The sequence below is a fragment of the Balaenoptera musculus genome, chromosome 7 (genome assembly GCF_009873245.2).
Source record: "Balaenoptera musculus isolate JJ_BM4_2016_0621 chromosome 7, mBalMus1.pri.v3, whole genome shotgun sequence".
Lineage (NCBI taxonomy): Eukaryota > Metazoa > Chordata > Mammalia > Artiodactyla > Balaenopteridae > Balaenoptera > Balaenoptera musculus.
In genome coordinates this window covers 79261641-79282454 of record NC_045791.1, presented here as the reverse complement: position 1 = coordinate 79282454, position 20814 = coordinate 79261641, and the positions used below count along the sequence as shown (strand labels likewise).

Sequence of the window (20814 nt, the reverse complement as noted above, 5' to 3'; positions counted from 1 at the left end):
CTGGATTAAAGTTGCTCTCTGTCTGAAGGGCACTACATCAGGGGCAAATGGGGCCTCCAGTTATTACCTCTCCCTTTCTTCATGCTCAGACACCAAGATGACTCATTATGATGCCAAACACACACACACACACACACACAAGCAAGAAAGCAAGATGCTGTCTGCTTGTGGAGAGGGGAAAAGAAGAGAGAAGAGCAGTCCCCTTTGCCACCATCCACATTTCATCCCTGAAATTGGAAAGGGGAGGGGGAGGAGCATGGACGGGCCTTTGGGTCTCTGTGGTCTTGGTGGGTGACAAGCCCACTGTCTTTGTCAGCTCAGGCTGCCATAGCAAGATCACGCAGACTGGGTGACTTTAACCACAGACATTTATTTCTCACAGTTCTGGGGACTCTAAGTCCAAGATCAAGGTTCTGACAGGGTTGGTTTCTGAGGAGACTTTTCTTCCTGGCTCACAGATGGCTGCCTTCTCTCTGTGTGCTCACGTGGCCTTTCCTCTGTGAACGCGGGGTGGGAGAAGTGTGTGGGGAGACAGGGAGAAGAGAGAGAAAGAGAGAGAGAGAGAGATCAGTATGGTTTCTTTTCCTCTTCTTATAAGGCCACCAGTCCTTTTGGATTAGGGCCCCAACTTTATGACCTCATTTAATCTTAATTATCTCCTTAAAGGCCCCATCTCCAAATACAGTCAACTGGAGGCTAGGATTTCAACATATGTATGCATTTTTGGAGGGTACAGATCAGTCCATAACACTCACCCTAGCCCATAGTGTGGAATTGTTCATTTTTTAAAAAAGATTTATTTATTGTTTATTTATTTATTTTAGGCTGCGTTGGGTCTTAGTTGTGGCGCGTGGGATCTTTGTTGAGGCACGCGGGATCTTTCGCTGCAGCACGCGGAATTCTCTCTAGCTGTGGCGCGCGGGCTCCAGAGCACGTGGGCTCTGCAGTTTGCGGCACGTGGGTTCTCTAGTTGAGTTGCCCGAACTCAGTAGATGTGGCACGCAGGCTTTGTTGCCCCACAGCATGTGGGATCTTAGGTCCCCCACCAAGGATTGAACCCGCATCCCCTGCATTGTAAGGTGGATTCTTTACCACTGGACCACCAGGGAAGTCCCTGGAATTGTTAATTTTGAGAGCGCAAATTCCGTGGCTCTTTTAGACCCCAGAGTTACATATTAGAAAAACCGGGACTACTTGTGCTGTTATTAGAGATTCTCTCCTGGCCTCTGTAAAACAGGAATGACAACTGTAGTTTTTGTTTGCCTTTAAATCAAAACCCTCTAGTTATGTGCTAGGAACTAATGAATTCACCATTATAAATTACTGATCTGGAAAATAATCTCTAAATGAATATAAGGAATTGAACAACAGTGTTAAAAATCTCAGCTATGTGACTTGTTCATCTGTGCTCCTATCTCTATAAAAGAGTATTATTTCATAACATTTTCATATTGCATATTTTACTTAAAAACAATCAATGATATGATCTTTAAGGAAGTGATGATAAATTTATTGTATTACTTTATAATAGTATAGCTTATTATACAAACTATAATTTGCACTTTTAGAATATATAAGACATTTATTAAAATAGTATTTATTGATCACTTGGGAATTGTGGGTATTGTGCTAGGCTCAAGATATACAGTGCTGAAAGAAAAAAAAATTCTTTTTCAGAACATATGTTCAAATCAACTATTCTGATAGTAAAAGTAAAATTCAATTTAATAGATAATTAGTCATGTGCCTACTATGTGGAAGACACTAAGCTCTATAAAATACGTAAAAATTAGTTAAGATGATTTCCACTTTTCAAGGAGCTGTCTAGGAGGGCGAATAAGGCAAACACCCAAATGATTATATTACGAGGCAGAGTAGATGTGCAATAGCAGAGAACTCAAGGTAGTAGGAAGAAAACGCTGTGCAGTTCATGGCAAGGATATTCATTTTGATCAGTGTTGAGATGGACTTTGAAGTATTACAGGCTAAGGGAACAGCCTAAACAAAGGCACAGAGGAAGAATCAATGGAGTCTTCTCTAACAGGAGTGTAAGATACAAGAAAGAGACAGCAGTTTTCAAAGCTGGGTTTGGGTCACACTGTAAAGAGCTTTGAGTATTAGGATGAACAGTTTTAAAAGTTATATTCTTTTATTCTCATACATATATCCCAGCTAAAGGTAAAAATAATTAACATTATTGAGCACTTACCATGAGTCTGAGCTTTTCCTGCATTATCTCAATCCTATCCTATGTGGTAGGTATTATTACTACCCCCATTTATAGACAGAAGACTGAAGCTTAGAGGTAAACTAATTTGTCCAGAATTCAAAAGCCTGTGCTTTTAGAATTTTAACCATTCGATGTCCTGTGGCCTCCCATAGCCTACATTTTCATTTAGTACAGTAGAGCCCTTTTTATCTCTCAGAGTGAGCGATAGTTGTAAGAATAACATGATTATAGGGTGGTCTGAGTTTCATTGCCATAAGCCTATACATAGGGAATTTCATTTGTGATACTAACATTTTAACTTCAATTTTTCCCTTTCTATGCTCTTTTATAGAAGATGACATGAAGATTGACGAGAAATGTGTGGAAGCAGGTAGCATTTCCTCTTGATAGATTTACCACCAGGAGAAATATGAAGCAGTTCAGCTATAGATTTCCTGAAGCAGTCAGTCAAAGGGGCCACAGGCTTATTTTCTGGAAGAAATGTGTAAAATAAATCCCCCACTGCAGCCTTTTTCTGTGGTTCTGACACTTGGAAGGGAAGCACAGCTGCAGGAATGTCTCTATGCTTCAGACCAACCTTTTAGAAAGTGTTCTAGAAAGCAGTATTCTGGAAATGATCACAGGAACACACAGTAACACTCAGGTGTTACATTCAGTAACATTCAGGAGGAACTCCTGGAAACCACGTGCTCTTGGTGAAATACTATAAAATATTGAGATATCAGATTTTTATTTTTTAATTTTTAAATTTTTTAAATTTTTATTTATTTATTTTTAAAACATCTTTATTGGAGTATAATTGCTTTACAATGGTGTGTTAGTTTCTGCTGTATAACAAAGTGAATCATCTATACATATACATACATCCCCATATCTCCTCCTTCTTGCGTCTCCCTCTCACCCTCCCTATGAGATATCAGATTTTTTAAAAGCAAAATATCTATTTGATTATTGTTTGATACCATTTTCTGGTAGATTCTAGTATAGATCAATAGCCATGGGTTCCAAATTTCTGAGAAATATATAAATACTTCACATTTCTATTCTTAGATTTTTTTTGGAAATTGGGAAAAGATTTTTCAAATTTAGTGGCAGAACTAAGATTGGTTCAAGAATCACTAGGATTTTATTGGAAGACTAGTTGGAGAGTCTTTAGTCGGATAGGTGACTTTGTCTTGGCTTTATGGGTTAATCTAGTTTTTAGACATTAAATAATGATATGAAATGTTTAAACACTGGGTATTTCAAAGATTTACATATATTTCCCAGAACAACTACAGAATAATGCTGACATTATATTTATTTTACCAAGTACACATCCTGGGTTTTTTTTTTCTTGTTTTTTTTTTTAATTTGTAGTACTATTCATTTCCTTTCTGTAATTTTAATTAAAACTTTTTATTAGGTAACACATTCACATATTTAAAATTCACATATTGGTTTAAAATATACAAAAGTATATTCAGTAAGATTCCCTCTCTCTTTCTGTTCCCCTACTCAGTTTTCTTTCTTGAGGCAGCAAATGCTCTCAGTTTCTTGGGCATCCCTCCAGATGCATTCTGTGCAACGATGTATATTTTTTTCTCCTCTCCCACACCCTCATTCTCACCTCTTTTTAAAACACAAATGCATGTACTCTTTGATGGTATGCTATATACGCTGTTCTGTTCCTGGCTTTTTTACTTAACATTACATATCTTGGAGATGATTCCATCGTAGTACATAAAGAGCCTCCTCATATACTTTAAACGGCTTATTGGTTAAATAAGTAATTGTGCATTTATATAATCACTTATTGGTAGACATTTGAATTATGTCCAATCTTTTCTATTATAAACAATGATAACTATATCGTTTCACAAATGTGTGTATACCTTAGATGCAGCATTGCCTGATGTAAGGATGTGTGTGTTGGTAACATTGCTATATATTTCTAATTGCTCTCCATATACATTCTAGTTTTTTTTATGCTTAATGTCTCTTTAAAACACTAACGAGAATCGTTTTAACTGATGAGGGACCTGGTTTATCTCAGCTATTTCTCAGTCACCTAAACAACCTTAACCCAACCAAGCCATTCATATGCTCCTTCTCCTAGCCACACTCCCCTTGCTTATGGACCCCCCAAAGCTTCAAGCAAACCTCTAGCAGCAAAGCTGTATAGTATCCAACCATCTATTGGTGTTTACCATGACATTCCACCTTTTCCTTCCCTCTGAGCCTCTTTTTAATTTTATTTTATTTATTCTCTTCTATTTTATGATTTTATTTATTTATTTTAAGCTCCTGCTGTACCCCTTCTTGTCATCACAGCCCAACTGCTTATATGTACTCATTTAAGGCTTTATATGCCACAGACACACCACTGAGTTGGCCTTGATTTAGGAAAAACATTTTAAAAGTGCTGTGTGTGCAGAATCGTAGGGTCAGGGAATTAGACTGTTGAACTATAGACTCAGTATGGATAGTAATGTAACTATACTTTTGGTTTTTTGCCTCCATGGAAAACCATAGATGAAGAAACATTTGAATCTGGTAAATAAAACATGAATATTTGATACTGATTTTTAAATGTATATTCCAAATTTTGGTATAACAAACACTTTTAATGATACAATAATTGCTTAAAGACATAAACAGTATCGTCATGAGATATTGTAAACTTCACCATAAGCAGTGCTTCTCATTCGGGACATTTTGGAACCCTATGGGGGCATTTTTTGGTTGTCACATTGATTGGGGACACTACTGGCCTTTAATTGGTGGGAATCAGGGATGCTAGATGACCTGCTGTGTGTGAGACCATCCTGCATGATCTCCTGAATGTCCTGCTGGGCAAAACTCATTAGGAATCTGAGTAAGTAGTTCTTTAGTACACAACAGTGATGTAAGTTTTCACAAGATGTAACATGAAAAGCTCATTGGTTTAGAAGACAGTCATTATGGAGAGAGACATTTAAACAGAATAAAGACATTGCCTTGAAATTACTGAATAATTTATTCCACACATTCTAATCCATACTGATATTAAATCAACTGGAAAGTGAGGTACCTATACCAAACCAATTATTTTCTTTTTCTTTAATATGTTATTGCCATTATTGATGACACATGGTATCATCAAGTGTCTGTTCCTCAAAGTAATGTTGACGTTATTAGTAACAAAATTAGCCCCATGGAGTATTTTGAAAAACTGGCAACATTTTGGAGCATGTTAACATTACTAACTTGCTTCCAAGTATATGATGTTTCCTCATTTTCTCCATTTTGTCAGTGCTATGGCATATTACACCTACCTCAGTTAAGGCAATTTCCCTCTTTCCCATATATGCCAATAAATCTGGTCTGTTATCAGAACACTCTTTGTTCTAGTGTCCACTTGTTACTTTGCTCTTCTATTTTTCTATACTTCATATAAGGACTATTTTCTGATTTTCTCACTTCCTTTAAATCCATGCTTCTTCAGTATAAGTAGGTATAAGCATCTAATAGTTTATATGTCTTCTAGAGAAGCCATGCCCAAAGATTTATATTTTGAAATATATACTTTTTGAAACACGTACTTTTAAAACATAAATTACTTCCTTTTAATTTTCCTTTACATTACAGTTAGAGCATTACGTTGCTGTTTTAAAATGATGTGTTAGAATATATCTATGAATTTCATTTTTTAAGCTTAGAGAGATTGTTATAAATATTAGTTATAAAAGAAGATAACATTGGGACATCCCTAGTGGTCCAGTGGTTAAGACTTCACCTTCCAATGCAGGGGGTGTGGGTTCAATCCCTGGTCGGGGAGCTAAGATCCCACATGCCTCACGACCAAAAAACCAAAAACATGAAACAGAAGCAATATTGTAACAAATTCAATAAAGACTTTAAAAATGGTCCACATCAAAAAAAAAAAACTTAAAAAAAAAGTATTGAGACACATGGAGTTGGGAACTACTCACCTAAATTATTTATATACCATTTATGTTGCTTCTAAATTTCCTGTTTTCAATTAGATAGTTGGCTTGTTAGGGGCAACCTTTTTTTTCTCCCCCTCCACACTGCTGCCCAGCTTGTGGGATTTTAGTTTCTTATTTCCCAGACCAGGGACTGAACCCGAGCCACGGCAGTGAAAGCGCCAAGTCCTAACCACTGGACCGCCAGGGAATTTCCTGTTAGGGGTAATTTAATGATCTACACTTGGTTCAATGTTTGGGATTGGTTTAATTTTTTTTTTTTTTTTTTTTTTTAAATTTTTATTTATTTATTTATTTATTTATTTTATTTATGGCTGTGTTGGGTCTTCGTTTCTGTGCGAGGGCCTTCTCCAGCTGTGGCAAGTGGGGACCATTCTTCATCGCGGTGCGCAGGCCTCTCACCATCGCGGCCTCTCCTGTTGCGGAGCACAGGCTCCAGACGCGCAGGCTCAGCAATTGTGGCTCACGGGCCCAGTTGCTCTGCGGCATGTGGGATCCTCCCAGACCAGGGCTCGAACCCGTGTCCCCTGCATTGGCAGGCAGACTCCCAACCACTGCGCCACCAGGGAAGCCCGGGATTGGTTTAATTTTTAATTCCTCTGGATTATAGTCATTCTTCTTTGCTCTGTTCAACGCATCATTTTGTTGGGAGACACTCTACATGCCAAACTTGTGGCTGAGGCTTAGAGGTATTGTGATGTCTGTGAAAGGAGAGGCAGTGTTGCAGTGGTCAATGCCATGGACTGGAGCCGGATTGTCCAAGCATGAATCCTGGTCCAGCTAGCTGGGGGTCCTCTGTCACTCAACCTCTCTGCCCTTCAGGTGCCCATGTCTAAAGTGGGAAAAATAATTTATATAAGTAAAGTGCTTAGAATGTAAGTGCATGAGTGTTAGCCAGCATTTTAATGAAGAAATAATAGGGGCAATCAGCAGCTAGTTCTTTAATAACAGCACTGCAGAGGAAAGTGTGCAGCTGCCCTTAGTTACTGCAAAGCACTCCTTCTGGACTCCTTTTAGTCGAAAGAGTGAGAACTCTCAAGTACCTTATTCTGAACCCAGCTCACTTGGGAGCTCAGTTAAGGAACAATTGGCACCCAGCTGGCATTTTTTCTGAAGAAATAACGACAGTCATTCATGATGCTTAATTCTGTTACTTAGAGCATTTAATGGGCAGTTAAGTTTCTTAAGTTTTGGTCCCAACTCTTCTCTGAATGAAGTATCATGTGACCTCTTTGAATTTCTCTGGATGGTATAGTCTAATTAGGAATGCCATTTTAAAAGACATAAAAACACACCCCCCCCCAACAAAAACCAAACAAACAAAAACAGGGGTGATGGATGTTTCAAGATGTCTAGAAAAAGAAAACAGTACACTCTGTGTTCAGTTGCACCTGTCTTCAAGGGACCAGCTGGAGATGGAAATGTGTGACTGGACCCAAACAGGTAAGGAATGAGGACACTCGGGCCAGAGGCTGTTGCAGAGATTCCCCAGTGGCCCTTCCACCACTTCCTCGCCTTCACAGGGCTGCAGCTAGATGGCCTTTGGGAGAGAAGGGAAGAAGAGGCTCAAATCGATTGCCTTGAAAATTTCTCTTTCAAGCCCCATTCTTTGCCAACCAAGTAGAGAGGAGTCTGCATGGATAGAAAGCCTTCAAGGAGAGTCTAGATAAGCAACTTGCTGGAAAAGTTACTGTCTGCTGGGCAGCAGAAGCAGGTCCAGCGAGTTTCTGAGTTTCCAGTTGTGTGTTGTTCATTTGCCTTGGCAGGTCTTGCCCAGGTTACAACTTTCTCTAAGGGTGACATGAATGCCTCACCTGTGTCATTTGTCTTTATTGTTATTTGTCTTTATTTTGCCAACTTGATCTTCTCAAAGGCTTAACTTTTTCATGTCTGTTTCTTCACTTATCCAAATATCCAGAGGAACTTTCAGAAGGTGACTATTCATTTTTATGTCCTTGATAAGCCAAATAGAGCTATGTTTGAGATCTTTCAGTGCCTCAACATGAATACTTGACTGGATATATTTTAAGATAAGACATGATATTTTAAGGGTGAAATCAGTGATGAGATATACAATGTCATAGAAAATATTTTTAAATGAACAATGAAAGTAATTAAGCTGTATCACTGTATCCCTAAGTAAACATTTCCTTTTAAACTTATTTCCAATTTTCAGTTAGAAAAATATGCTTACTTACCAGAAGATGGAATTGATATTGGTGTGTTTTCTTTATAGTTTAAAATGGGTGTTTAAACACAAAGGTTAAGAAAGAAAGGTATATGTCCGTTCATTCTATGAACAAATGCTCTTTCTATATTATTTCAATGATCAGAACAGAGTTGCATAAGTGAAAAAGAATACATGTTAGTAAAAAGTAATTTGAAAATGATACTTTTATAATGTTTTTTCCCAGAGTTTTGGACAATTTTTCTGAGACCCCAGTGGAAGCAGAGACAGAAGTTTAAACAAGCTCTAGATGTTACTGCTGGGCACAGTTTTCCTAACTTTTGTCTCTCAGAGTCCTGGACAGTCAGAAACAATTTGCAGCCATAAAACAAATACTAACTTCATATAGAACGAACCACTTCATAAGGGAAACAAATAAAAACCCATTTCTAACAAAGAGATTAATTATAGGACCTACAGAACACCATATCTATGAGTTAAAGCCAAGACCAGTTTATATGTTTCCTTTTTTTAAAAATCAGTTTTCTTTGGGTACATTTAAAAATGTATACCCAAATTTATGTTTTTACTATGACTCAATATCTTTCTTATAACTTTAAAGACGACTATGATAGGTTTTTGTTCCAACCATACTAGACAGAATATATTCAGTGTATTGCTAAATTTCTGGATAGTGTCTCTATATAGTTTGGTGCATGTGATAGGATGGAAAGTGCTTAGGACATTTTTCAATAAGGCACTCAAGGATAAAGTCAGCTGTGCTGCCATCTATTGAAATAGTGTCTCTTGAAGATTTGAAGATAATTTCATGCATCCATTCTAAGTAAAGTTCTCATTCTCCTTTGCCATATTCTGTTCCTGCCATTTGCTGTGTTACAGACAAGGAGGAATTCGTTGGCCATGGTCAGAAGTTCTATATTGGTAGGTAATGATTAATAAAAGGTGGGTCTTTGTCACTTGCTGAGTTATATTCATATGAATATAACTTAGTATATGAATTATGAATGAGCCTGACTCTTCTGAAAGCTTCTTTTGCTGATGGATGTTCCCAAACTTGTTCCTTGTTCTGGTTTCTCTCTATCCTTTTTTAAAAAAATAATCAGTATTCTGATGTGTTGATCATTTATCGTAATTCATCTGGTTTATACTGGATATCTCCTAATTAATCATCAAACACAAATCTTTTGTTTTCTTCCAGTCTGTTCCATAATGTATTCACCTTACTCTAAAGAGACCAATTCTCTGACCACTAAACTTATTTTTTATGTTCACGTTTCCATGAACTGAGCAGAGCTTTCTGAAAGACCAGGCACCTTCACTATTCATTTAAAACCATGCTGGGCTTCCTCCTTATGTGAGACAGTGGGAAAACAGCAGGGCTGCAGGGTCTGTAAAGCAGAATGTTGGTCCCCAGGTCTGGATGCACATTGGAATCATTGGGGAGCTTTAAAAAACATGGGGCCACTTTTCTGCATCCCTTCCAGAATAATTCAGCCCAAAAGCCATTAAGCAGGCTGAGTAGGGTAGGCATCTACACACATGTGGAGAAGAAGCAGCCTAGAGTGGGGCATCAGAGCTTGAGCAGGGTGGGGAGGGCATCACTGCAGGGGTGATGGCGGCCTGGAGCAGGTCGTTGGAGCCAAAGTGAGTGGGGCAGCTGCCATCACTTGGGCCCCGACACCTCACAGCCACTATAAATATGCCCCCCTTACCTAGTTTGGGCTTGGCACTTCCTGCCAGGCTGCTGGATACTATGCGTCCCCCATCCTGCCCAGGTGCTGTTAATTGATACAATAAGTAAATGTATTGAGGCTAATAAGAGCTAGATTTCCCACTCTTAGAGAAAGGAGTTACCCATATGGAAAGGAGGAAGGCTAGAATGAAAACTGTAGTGTCGAATTGGCATTGTAGGCATTGGTGTGAACTCATGGTGTTCAGCACATATAGATACAAGCAATGTAAATGTGTGTGTATTTATATATATTCACATATGGTCCTAGCTCTGTCTTCTGACAGGACCTGGGAATGGCTCTGAAAATACCAGAAAGCCCTGTGATTCAGTAGGCAGATTATGTGGGATTCTAGGAGTTCGGAAATCACCACTAAGATGTCCAACTCTGCCACTGAGCACACAGTGGTGGGCAACCACCTAACCTGCCTGTGTCTAAGTGTATCCACCTGAAACATAAATCAAATCATGTCACACCCAACTCTCCACCGTCCAGCGGCTTCCCATCCCACTTTGACCACAATCCAACACTTGACCAAGTCTCTGTGTGGCCTCCTGGCTTCCTTTGCAACCCTATTTCCTACCCTCTCCCTACTGCTCACTGCCCCTCAGCTACACAGGCCTCCTTATCTTCCGCAAGCACTCCAAGCAAGATCCTTTCTCTGCACCTTTGCAATGCTGTTCCCTCAGCCTGGACTGCTCTTCCCCACAGACGCCTCCTCACCTGGCTGCGTTACATCATTCAGAGCCCTGCTCAATGTCGACTCTTCAGAGACGCTTAAATGAACCGCCAACCTGAAAAAGCGTCCCGGTCACCATCCACTTACCCTTCTTTTAAGCACTTATTTTTGTTGCAGTTTACTTTTCTCTCTCCTCCTGTATAAAATGTAAATTCCATGAGGAAATGGGCTTGGTTTAGTTGACCACTGTATCCCCAGCACCAATGCCCGGCACATAGCAGGCGCTGGATGCAACTTAGAGGTCACGTGGGGGCATTTTGCTGTTTTCCTTTGTATTACTTCCTATCTTCTACCTTCAGACAGATGTGTGTGAATTAACTCTTCCGGATCACAGTCACCGCATGCTCCGTCAGGTGTGAGGCACGAAGCGATCTCTCCCGCCCTGGGTCTCACGTCCTGTGCGTTTCTTCCCTCGCAGCCGGTTTCCGTCGCAGCATGCGCCTCTGCCGCCGCTGGTCCCACCTCAGCCAGCTGCGAGCCAAGGTGTGCGGCGCCAGCACCTGCTCGAGCGCAGCGGGCGCCCCGTACGAGGAGGTGGTGCGGTACCAGCGACGCCCTGCAGACAAGCACCGCCTCGTCGTGCTCGTGGGTATGTCCCCGAAGGCAGTGTCTCCTCATCCATGGCGAGGCTCTCCTGGATTCAGTAGTCTTGCATTGGGAGTAGTGGTAAAAGTAAGAGTCTTTATGGACCTGCATATAAACACCTTAAAAAAAAATAAAGCCTGTTTTTTATGTGTGTTTATAAATAAAACGTTATGGATCGTGCTTTTATTGTCTACAATTGAATGCGGTATGCCATGGTGTATATGAACCTGTGTAATAACAAGATGTAGTATGATTAGGTTATAAGCGAGATTTTTTTTAATATCTGGTTTAGAATTTGTTCTATAAGCATAGATGAATGTTTCCCCCCAGACTGGATCATTAGTCTCTATTAGAAATTAAAATGCTTAAGATTCATTCCCTTAAGAAATTCGTAACCACCTCCTTTAGAAGAGTGCCTAAAAGTCTTCTGGACTGTATCTTTGGTGCTGAAGAACAGGGCAAATATAGTGCTGGGATGATCTACTTTTTAAAAAAATTTATTTTATTTATTTTTTGGCTGCATTGGGTCTTCCTTGCTGCACGCTGTCTTTCTCTAGTTGCAGAGAGCTGGAGCTACTCTTCCTTGCGGTGCACGGGCTTCTCATTGCAGTGGCTTCTCTTGTTGCGGAGCATGGACTCTAGGCGCGCAGGCTTCAGTAGCTGTGGCACGTAGGCTCAGTAGTTGTGGCTTCTGGGCTCTAGAGCGCAGGCTCAGTAGTTGTGGCGCATGGGCTTAGTTGCTCTACGGCATGTGGGATCTTCCCACACCAGGGCTCGAACCTGTGTCCCCTGCATTGGCAGGCGGATTCTTAACCATTGCGCCACCAGGGGAGCCGGGGAGCCCTGAGATGATCTGCTTTGTGAACAAGATCTCTGCAAAGCTGGCCACTGCTGCAGTAGGAACTTACCTCTTACTGCCATCTTCTCTGTGTATTCCAGTTGTGATCAAGGCAGGCCCCTTTGGAGCAGAACAACATACCTTACAGCCAGGACCAGCTACAGAATTTTTGGGATGCTGGGCAAAATAAAAATGCAAAAGCCCTTCATTCAAAAATGATTAAGAATTTCAATGTGGGAGCAGAAAGCATTAAGCCAAGCGCAGTAGCCTAAGCATGGGCTTGTGGACCACACAGTTCTCTGCTCATGAAGCCAGCCCTATCTCCAGTTGCACATGGGGGTGCTGACTCCACCATCTGTCAGGAGATGTGTCCCTGAATTCTGTAATTGTGGAAGCTGGTTGTGATGTGATAGGAACTTCATGGGAAGAGAAAAGGCAGCTTGTCTCAAATGATCTGACTCGAGGCCAGAGAATTCTGAATATCCAACATTAGACGAAGTTTGCTGGGGTGACAGGTTCCTGCAATTCCCTACCTCATTTCTGAATGTTGGAGAAGTGTGGGTTACTCCATGGGTCACCAAGAAAATTCCCAAGAGTTTTCTGGGGTTATTTCAATTCGTGAGAATGGAAACTATGTTATTTCCCCAATACCATGTGCTCTCAAGTGTCTTCAACAGGAAGACTGAAGTGATGATTTCATCACGTAACTCTACTTATCCACCTCTAATAATTTCCATGTGTGGTGTTTTGTGTTTAGGACCTTCTGGTGTTGGAGTAAATGAACTGAGGAGACAACTCATTGAACTTGATCCGAACCGTTTTCAAAGTGCTGTGCCACGTACGTTTACTTTTTCTTTCATAGGGGTTCATGTTTTGGTAGAACTTTCTTTGCCTCTGCAGATGTACTCATCTCACTTAACTATGTTATACCATCCTTGTTGTAAGAATATAAGACACAAGAGATAGTCCTCAAGATTTCTAACTATATTTATTTTAATAGAGGAAATTGATTTACTAGCATGTAGCCTAGCTAGGCTTTTAAAAGGTGACTCTTCTTTTCATTTTTTAGCAATCATATAGATAACCTTTCAGGAAAACTAAATATTTAGCAATAATGGCTAACATTCATTCAGTACTTACTATCTTCCTGGCGGTGTGCTTGGCTCTTTAAATGCTTTATCATATTTTTAATTTTAATATATGCACATATAATTTTATATAAACTATAGGTATTATACCATCCAAGCTGGAGGAGCATGTGGGTGTGGGTGCTTCCCCTTCATCTCAAGGCAAGAGAGAAGAAGTTAGGAAAACCAGTTAAAGAGCTTAATATGTGTTCCCTGCTGTTTGGGAGACACAGAAGACTGGTGTCAGAATTATATCTGAAAAACCTAAAGGATAAGAGCTTAGAGGAAGTGGCCAAAGGCTGTATTTTGGGAGGTAGCTGCCCTTTTAGAGTCTGTCACAGCAAAAGAGTTGTGATTTTCCCCAAGGACCAGATCTGGGTGGATAACGTGGAAGAAAGTCAGCCTGGGGTTGTCTTGGTTCTTGCCCAAGAGGAAGCCTCTGTAAAAGGAGGCCAAAAGTGAATCCCCAGATACCCGATGGTGTGGAAGAAATCACAGATGGCTAGGTGGAATAGAGATGGATTTGAGATATGCAGCAGTGCTGGTGGTGGTGGTAGCCTCTGCAAAATAACCCACTACATCCTCTGGGAGATAAAGAGCCAGATTTAAACATCTGCCAGGTCTCAAAGGAGCCAAGAGCAACCAGCATCAACATCAATTAAGTAATAATTTTCCTGCGCTGCTCGCCTCTCCTCTCTCTCTCTGCACTCTAGCCTTGCATAGTTATAAAATCGGGGGAGGAGCAGTAGAAATGCAATGAAAGGGAAGAGAAGAACTGAATCAAACTCAGTTTCCTGACTTCTGACTTCTCTGATGGCAGGCTTCCCTGGGTGAGGCCAGTCTGAGCCAGTTGTGGGGAGAAGAAGCCTAAAATATAAATGAAGTTCATAATTTCGATTATTACATGGGAATGGAATTTTAATCATTAAATTGAGGCTGAGTTCTTGGCATGAATGATACTGAACTTTTTTTTAAAACCTAAGAGCAATCAGGAGAGTCATGGGAATTTCATCCAGGGCCAGGGAAAACAAAGTTGTTTTATGACCACATTCCATAGGTTGTGCTTTCCAAGTACAGTTTACATATGTAAGTATGGACACTAATCTCAAAAACAAAAATTAATAAAGAAATCACCATTTTCAATAATCTGGATAAAAATAAAATGCCCACAGAACACAGAAGAATTGTAAGTTGTCTGGATAACCATCATTCAAAGTGGGAATATGTCGCCCATATTTTGCTTTTTAAATTGAGTGAACAGTTTTAAGCTTAAAATGAATGCCTTAAAATGAATTATGCACCAATTCACAGACTTTAACCTACCATATAAAATATAGTCCAGTAGAAGACAAGGAGAAAGGGTCATCTTAGGCTTACATTTACATAATTTACTATCACCTGAGAACTAGAATTTTTTTCAGTACAAAGCTTTAGAAGAGGGACTTCCCTGGCGGTCCAGTGGTTAAGACTCTGCGCTTCCACTGCAGGGGGCGCAGGTCCAATCCCTCGCTGGGTCACTAAGATCCCGCATGCTGCGCAGCACGACCAAAAGACAAAAACAAAAATGCTATAGGAGAAGTGGCATAACTGTAGGAACTATAAAGATATAAAGAGAGGCTTGAATAAAGAAAAAACAAAAATGATCCCCAGATGACCTTTGCTTTCTGAGCTTCTTGAAATGTCCGGAACTCCTTTTATCATTTAGGGCCTGTTTCAAATTCCTACTTGGTCGTTTCCATGTGTTGATATCATCAGATGTTGATCTTTTTCATCCTTAAACTTTATCAAATACAAATACACATTTTTTTATGAATAAGGAGAATTTTTTGTAATACAGGTTAAGGGACTAGCAGCTTTGCAGTAGATACAGGTCACAGAGTTGGAACCGTGTCTTATTCATCTTTGTGTTCTAAGAACCTAACATGATAGCGGGAACATAGGCACTCAGTTTATGTTAGTTGAATAAATGGATGAGCAGACAATGAATCACTTTTAGGTATTCAATGAACTCCTATGTTCTACAACCAGGTACTATTTAGGTTGAAGAATCTATAATCAAAGTGGTGATATCAAAGAATCAGACTGAATCCAGACTCCACCAATCTTTCCTTTCTGGAGATCGCTAAAACTAATCACCATCTCACTTGGATATTAATGCATCTGGGCAAAACTGCAGACTGTCATGAGCTTTCTCCATTTCAAATCTGAGACAGTCTGGCATAATAGGAGACATTAGTCTGGGAGGAGTCAGGACACCTAGGTGCTTGTTTTCAACTTTGTTTTTCATTTGTTTTATTCATGTGAGCAAGTTAGTTACTCTCTAAAATCTTCAGTTACTTATCAGTAAACTACGGATAATAACCTTTTACCTAGCTACGAATGTGAAGGATGAAATGAGATCTTGGGAAATGCATTATCTAAACCTAAGATATTGCTGGTTTTGCTACCCGGGGGGCCTTAGCCACCTTAGGGCTCGCATATACTTCACTACTTTCTGTTCCAAAGTAACAGCAAGAGTTCCCTTAGGGCCTTCTTATCTTGGCTTAATACATAATACACTCTGGTCTAATTTATACCACGAACACTTCACAAAGGCTTATGATTAGCTGATTTTGATATGAGAACTTCTACTTTCTTATCACCAGTCTGGCTCCCTTTTCTGGTTCTAGCATTAAATTTATCTATCTGTTTATGTATTAATTTATTTATTTTGATCAGACATCTTTATCCAAACGTATATGGGTAACAAAACATTTTGAAGATTCTAAAATCTTTTTTAAAATTCCCTTTTTTGTCAGATACTACTCGTTCCAAAAAGAATTATGAAATGGATGGCCGTGAGTATCACTATGTGTCAAAGGAAACATTTGAAAGCCTCATGTATAGTCACAGGTAAGCTAGACGTCCAGAATCTGATTCTCCCCTCTGGTTGTTTAACATTCAAAATAGAACCCCTAGTTTTATGCATTGTCCAAAACTCCTGGGGTAATTTTTTTTGCGTCTGGAAAATTGAGTAAGGAAATGTATATTGATTTACTAGTACACCAAATCATTGAGTTTGGAGAGGGAGCAGAACTGAGCTGCAGATTTTAGAGAATTTGAAGAAGTAGTTAAGTCCTAGATCTCCTAACATATTTTTTTTCTCCTGTCAAATATCCACTAATTCATTTTGTGCCATCAAGATCCACATATTTTATTCTATTCTGTTGGAGTTTATCTTTATGTTATTACTAATAATATTTTACCTGTAGAAACAGTTCTTGTTTTCTTTGTTCCACCCTTGCAGGATGCTCGAGTATGGTGAGTACAAAGGCCACCTGTATGGCACTAGTGTGGATGCTGTTCAAGCAGTCCTTGATGAAGGAAAGATTTGTGTCATGGACTTAGAGCCTCAGGTGGGTCTGTGGTGGAGTATTTCCCATCTCCCCAAAGTAATGAATGCATGTCATCCATTTTATGCACATGCTTTAGGTTGTAGTGAGACACTTTATTCTGTTAGGATAAGACCACTTCCCATATCTAAGGACCAGGATCTTACTTGAAGGATCAATTGCCATTATCTTGTCTTAGCTGGGGAAAAAAATCTAGTTTCTCAGACAAAAAAAAAAAAAAAAAGAACTGAGCAGGTAGCCATAAAGAAAACTAAGAATCTTACTTTGACCTTGATCACAAAGGCATCAAGGTAACTTCTTGTGGAGGGAATAACATGTTGCTTTACACAAGGAGGTGAGGTTCCTATGTTATCATATCGATAGCTGTCTCCCTGAGACCATATGTGGAATAGAGCAGGAATAAGCGAGTTAAGGTAAGATAAAAAACATACAATGTGTAGTCCAAATTTTTATAATCCTGTATTTTCTTTGCATTTTTCTGTAGTCATGTAAAAATATACCTTGTGTGCTAAAGAAAATCAGGGGATATGAGATTTGTTCTCACTTGGTGGTCAAACTGGTGGTCAGTGTGAAGATGTCAGTTTTATCTGGTTTGAGACAATGGCAAGAGGAAAGGGAAGTGAGGGTGAAACAGAGCTGATTGGTCTTGAGAGTCTGTCCTTGTCTTTTCCCCACGAGATCATGCATAGAATCCTATTCTCAGATTTCAATAAGGATGTCATAGCTAGCAAGAGGAAGAACCAGTATTTGATCTTAATTTTGATTCCAGAACTCCATCTCTTAATTATTAAAATGTTTTTTAGAGTTGAGGACTTGGGAGCACATGAGAATATACTCTGGTTAAAAATAACTGCTAATTTCTGTTCTTAGAAATTTTGAGAACATTCATGTTGATTCTAGGAAATTAGGCCTTCTGTTTTTAGATCTTCAATCTAATGCTCTCCCAACTGAGATATTTTGGTTGCTAGGACTTCTGTTTTTAAATGTGCATTTAATTTTTCTGTGTAGGGTATTCAAGTGGCTCGAACCTATGAACTGAAGCCCTATGTCATATTTATAAAGCCATCTAGCATGAGTTGTATGAAGCAATCTCGGAAAAATGCCAAGATCATTACAAACTACTTTGTGGACATGAAGTTCAAGGTAAGATACAGAGGAAATAGATGAGTGTATTGTGGGGGTTTTTTCCTAGTCAAAAAATTACTGTATTGTTTCCAGAGTGTCCCTATGTTAAGTAATATAATTTTTGTTTCTAATGAAACAAAAATTTATGACTTTTGTTTCATTTATCCTTTTTACTGGACATCATTTATAGATATTAAAATAAAGTTTAATAACTACTATAAGGCTACTCATTTTTTTTTCTCCTCTTTTTGGGTTTAGCTTTTAAAAAAAAGGCCCTCAAGCCACAATTTGCAGTCACACAGAAATTGGGTGTGTGTATTTTAAATAGATTATTTATTTTACAAAAGCATTTGAATTTACTTTAAAATGCTCTAGTCAATTATCTCATCTGTAATATGAGATACCTTTATAAATATATATTAAAACACAAAGGATATTTATTAATGATTATAGCAATAATAGAGGGGCCAAGCCAGGTGGGATTAATCAAGTGATTCTTTTTCCCAGATATACATATATATATTTTCGTTAAATACACTTTAAATATTTTAAATCATAACATACATTCATCAAGGTGTGTAAATCTTAAGTGTACAGCTCAATGACTTTTTACATGTGTATGCACCCAGGTAACCATCACCTAGATCAAGATATTACATCCACTTGTTTGTGCGTGCATGTAAGTGTGTGTGGTAAAAAACATATAACATAAAACACAAAACTTACCATCGTAACCATTTTAAGTGTACAGTTAAGTAGTGTTAAGTCTATTCATATTGTGAAGCAGATCTCCAGAACTTTTTCATCTTGCAAAGCTCAAATTAAACATATGGACTGCTCCACGAATTTGCATGTCATCCTTGAATAGGGGCCGTGCTAATCTCTACATCATTCCAATTTTAGTATATGTGTTACTGATGGGAGCATGAGGTATCATTATATTATCCTTTATCTCTCTATTTTTATCTTCATTATTTTTTCAATGGCTACCGTATGAAAGTTTGATTCTCCAGTTTGCATTTCAAACAGTGGAGTCTGTGGATATATTCTCTGAGTCTTATGGGCATTTCAAATTCAGTTCTCATTTTTATGGCAATCTAAAAAATTAACAAAACTGCTTCTGGTCATCTTATAAAGGAGTACTGCCACAAGATCTCAGTGCCTGTATTTATGTTTGTGTTTATGATTGCATTAGCAATAAGTTGTACTATTTTAATTATTGTGGACAAATAAGAAAATAGTAGCAATGAATTTAATGCATTAGTGCCAAGTGAAGGCCAAATGACCTTGACTAAACGAACATTTCACAATAGTAGAAATAGACAATATTATAGGTGAATTCAGTCATCATGAAGCAAAGAGTAATAAAGGTATGCCTCATTTCGAAGAACCAGGTCTTCGAAATAATGTCATTCTTATCAGATTAATGTTCATTTGAAATTTATGTTTTAAGTTTTATTTATTTTTAACTGGTAAAATTTCTTTGGTTTTATGTTGTATATGGTTTGAGAGCTTCAAGTGTTTAGATAATAGAGTAAGATAATTTAAGTCCAAATAGGAAGTTGAGAGGATTGGTCTGTCTACAAATTGTTACTCAATTTTGTGAAAACCTGACCTGGGAGACATTAAGTAAGACTAAAGATAGAAACATAAGTTTTGTGGTTTAGAATGGAGGACATTTATATGACATAACTGTGTTTATAAACAGCTACACAACTGAATGTAACAGCAATAACAAACTGCATATTATTTCTATTTGTCTCATTAAGTTTGCTATGCATATTTTTCTATTTCTCCTAAAGGATGAAGATCTACAAGAGATGGAGGATTTAGCCCAAAAAATGGAGACTCAGTTTGGCCAGTTTTTTGATCACGTGATTGTGAATGACAGCTTGCAAGATGCATGTGCCCAGTTGTTGTCTGCAGTTCAGAAGGCTCAGGAGGAGCCTCAGTGGGTACCAGCGACATGGGTTTCCTCTGATACTGAATCTTAAGGAGGCCTTCTGCTTAATACTGGAGTTTTAACAATGTTCACCTATTACAGAGAGCTGGAAAAACAGCTGCAATCTAAAACAGCACTATTGTATTTGCCCTATTATAATGTGTGCAACTTTAAAAGTGCTACAGTTCGTTAATTAATCTTATTTGAAAAAAAACTGTATTGTATGGTTATGTAGAGTTATCTATTTGGCTTTCAGGGAAAAATGTGTTCCTTTACCTCATATGCAGCAATTGGTAGGGATATGAACAATGTTAAGTCACTGAGTAAGAGAACCTTTCACAGATTTCACATGGCTTTTGTATGATTCAGATAAAAAGAGCTTTCGTAAATAAAATAAGTCGTATTTAATTTCAGAAACTGTATTTTACCTCATGAAACTTCTGTTTTATAAACATGGATTTGACAAAAAGTACCTAGTTGACTAACTGCAAGAAAGAAGGGTTAATATACACATTTCACATCTAACATCAAAACTTACAGAAACAGCACTGCTCTCATTTTACACATTAGGCTGCAAGGAAAAATTATTCTTTTGATCAGGGCTGCAACAATCATTAATTTTCCCAAAAGCCAGTATCTACATTTATGCCTAAATTAGGAAAGAGCAATGGATTTTAGTGCTAGAGACCAACATCTGAGAAAACCACGGGCTGAGGATGTTATTCCACGAAGTCTTGTTTTTCTTACTTCCTTAAGTCTGAGACTTCCAGTCGCTCTTCTTGCCCTAGCATCTGTTCATCTTTTGCATCATTCCCTAACTTTTTCCACATCCATGCCATCCCTCTGCTCTTTCTTAACTATAAAACAGAGTGTATGCTTCAAAACATCTGTAGTTTTTAAATTTAAAGTGAATGTGTTATTTTTCTAAGAAACCCGACCAAACAAAACGA

The 20814-nt window shown here is 38.6% G+C and overlaps 1 protein-coding gene and 1 non-coding gene across 2 annotated transcripts in view; one reads left to right on the top strand and one right to left on the bottom strand.

The window, feature by feature from the left end:
• MPP4 (membrane palmitoylated protein 4) overlaps positions 1–20247 on the top strand; it is a 37598-nt gene extending 17351 nt beyond the window's left edge. Inside the window, exons 12-21 of the mRNA XM_036857663.1 lie at positions 2562–2600; positions 4745–4765; positions 8117–8131; positions 9266–9307; positions 11274–11444; positions 13036–13116; positions 16204–16297; positions 16692–16800; positions 17806–17940; positions 19725–20247. Of these exons, the coding sequence (XP_036713558.1) occupies positions 2562–2600; positions 4745–4765; positions 8117–8131; positions 9266–9307; positions 11274–11444; positions 13036–13116; positions 16204–16297; positions 16692–16800; positions 17806–17940; positions 19725–19916 (899 nt within the window). The 3' untranslated portion in view covers positions 19917–20247. The remainder of the gene's footprint in view (positions 1–2561; positions 2601–4744; positions 4766–8116; positions 8132–9265; positions 9308–11273; positions 11445–13035; positions 13117–16203; positions 16298–16691; positions 16801–17805; positions 17941–19724) is intronic.
• Positions 18746–18849, bottom strand: LOC118898661. Its single transcript, XR_005020800.1, has one exon. It is a non-coding gene; the product is annotated as a U6 spliceosomal RNA (small nuclear RNA).
• Positions 20248–20814: the final 567 nt, after the last annotated feature.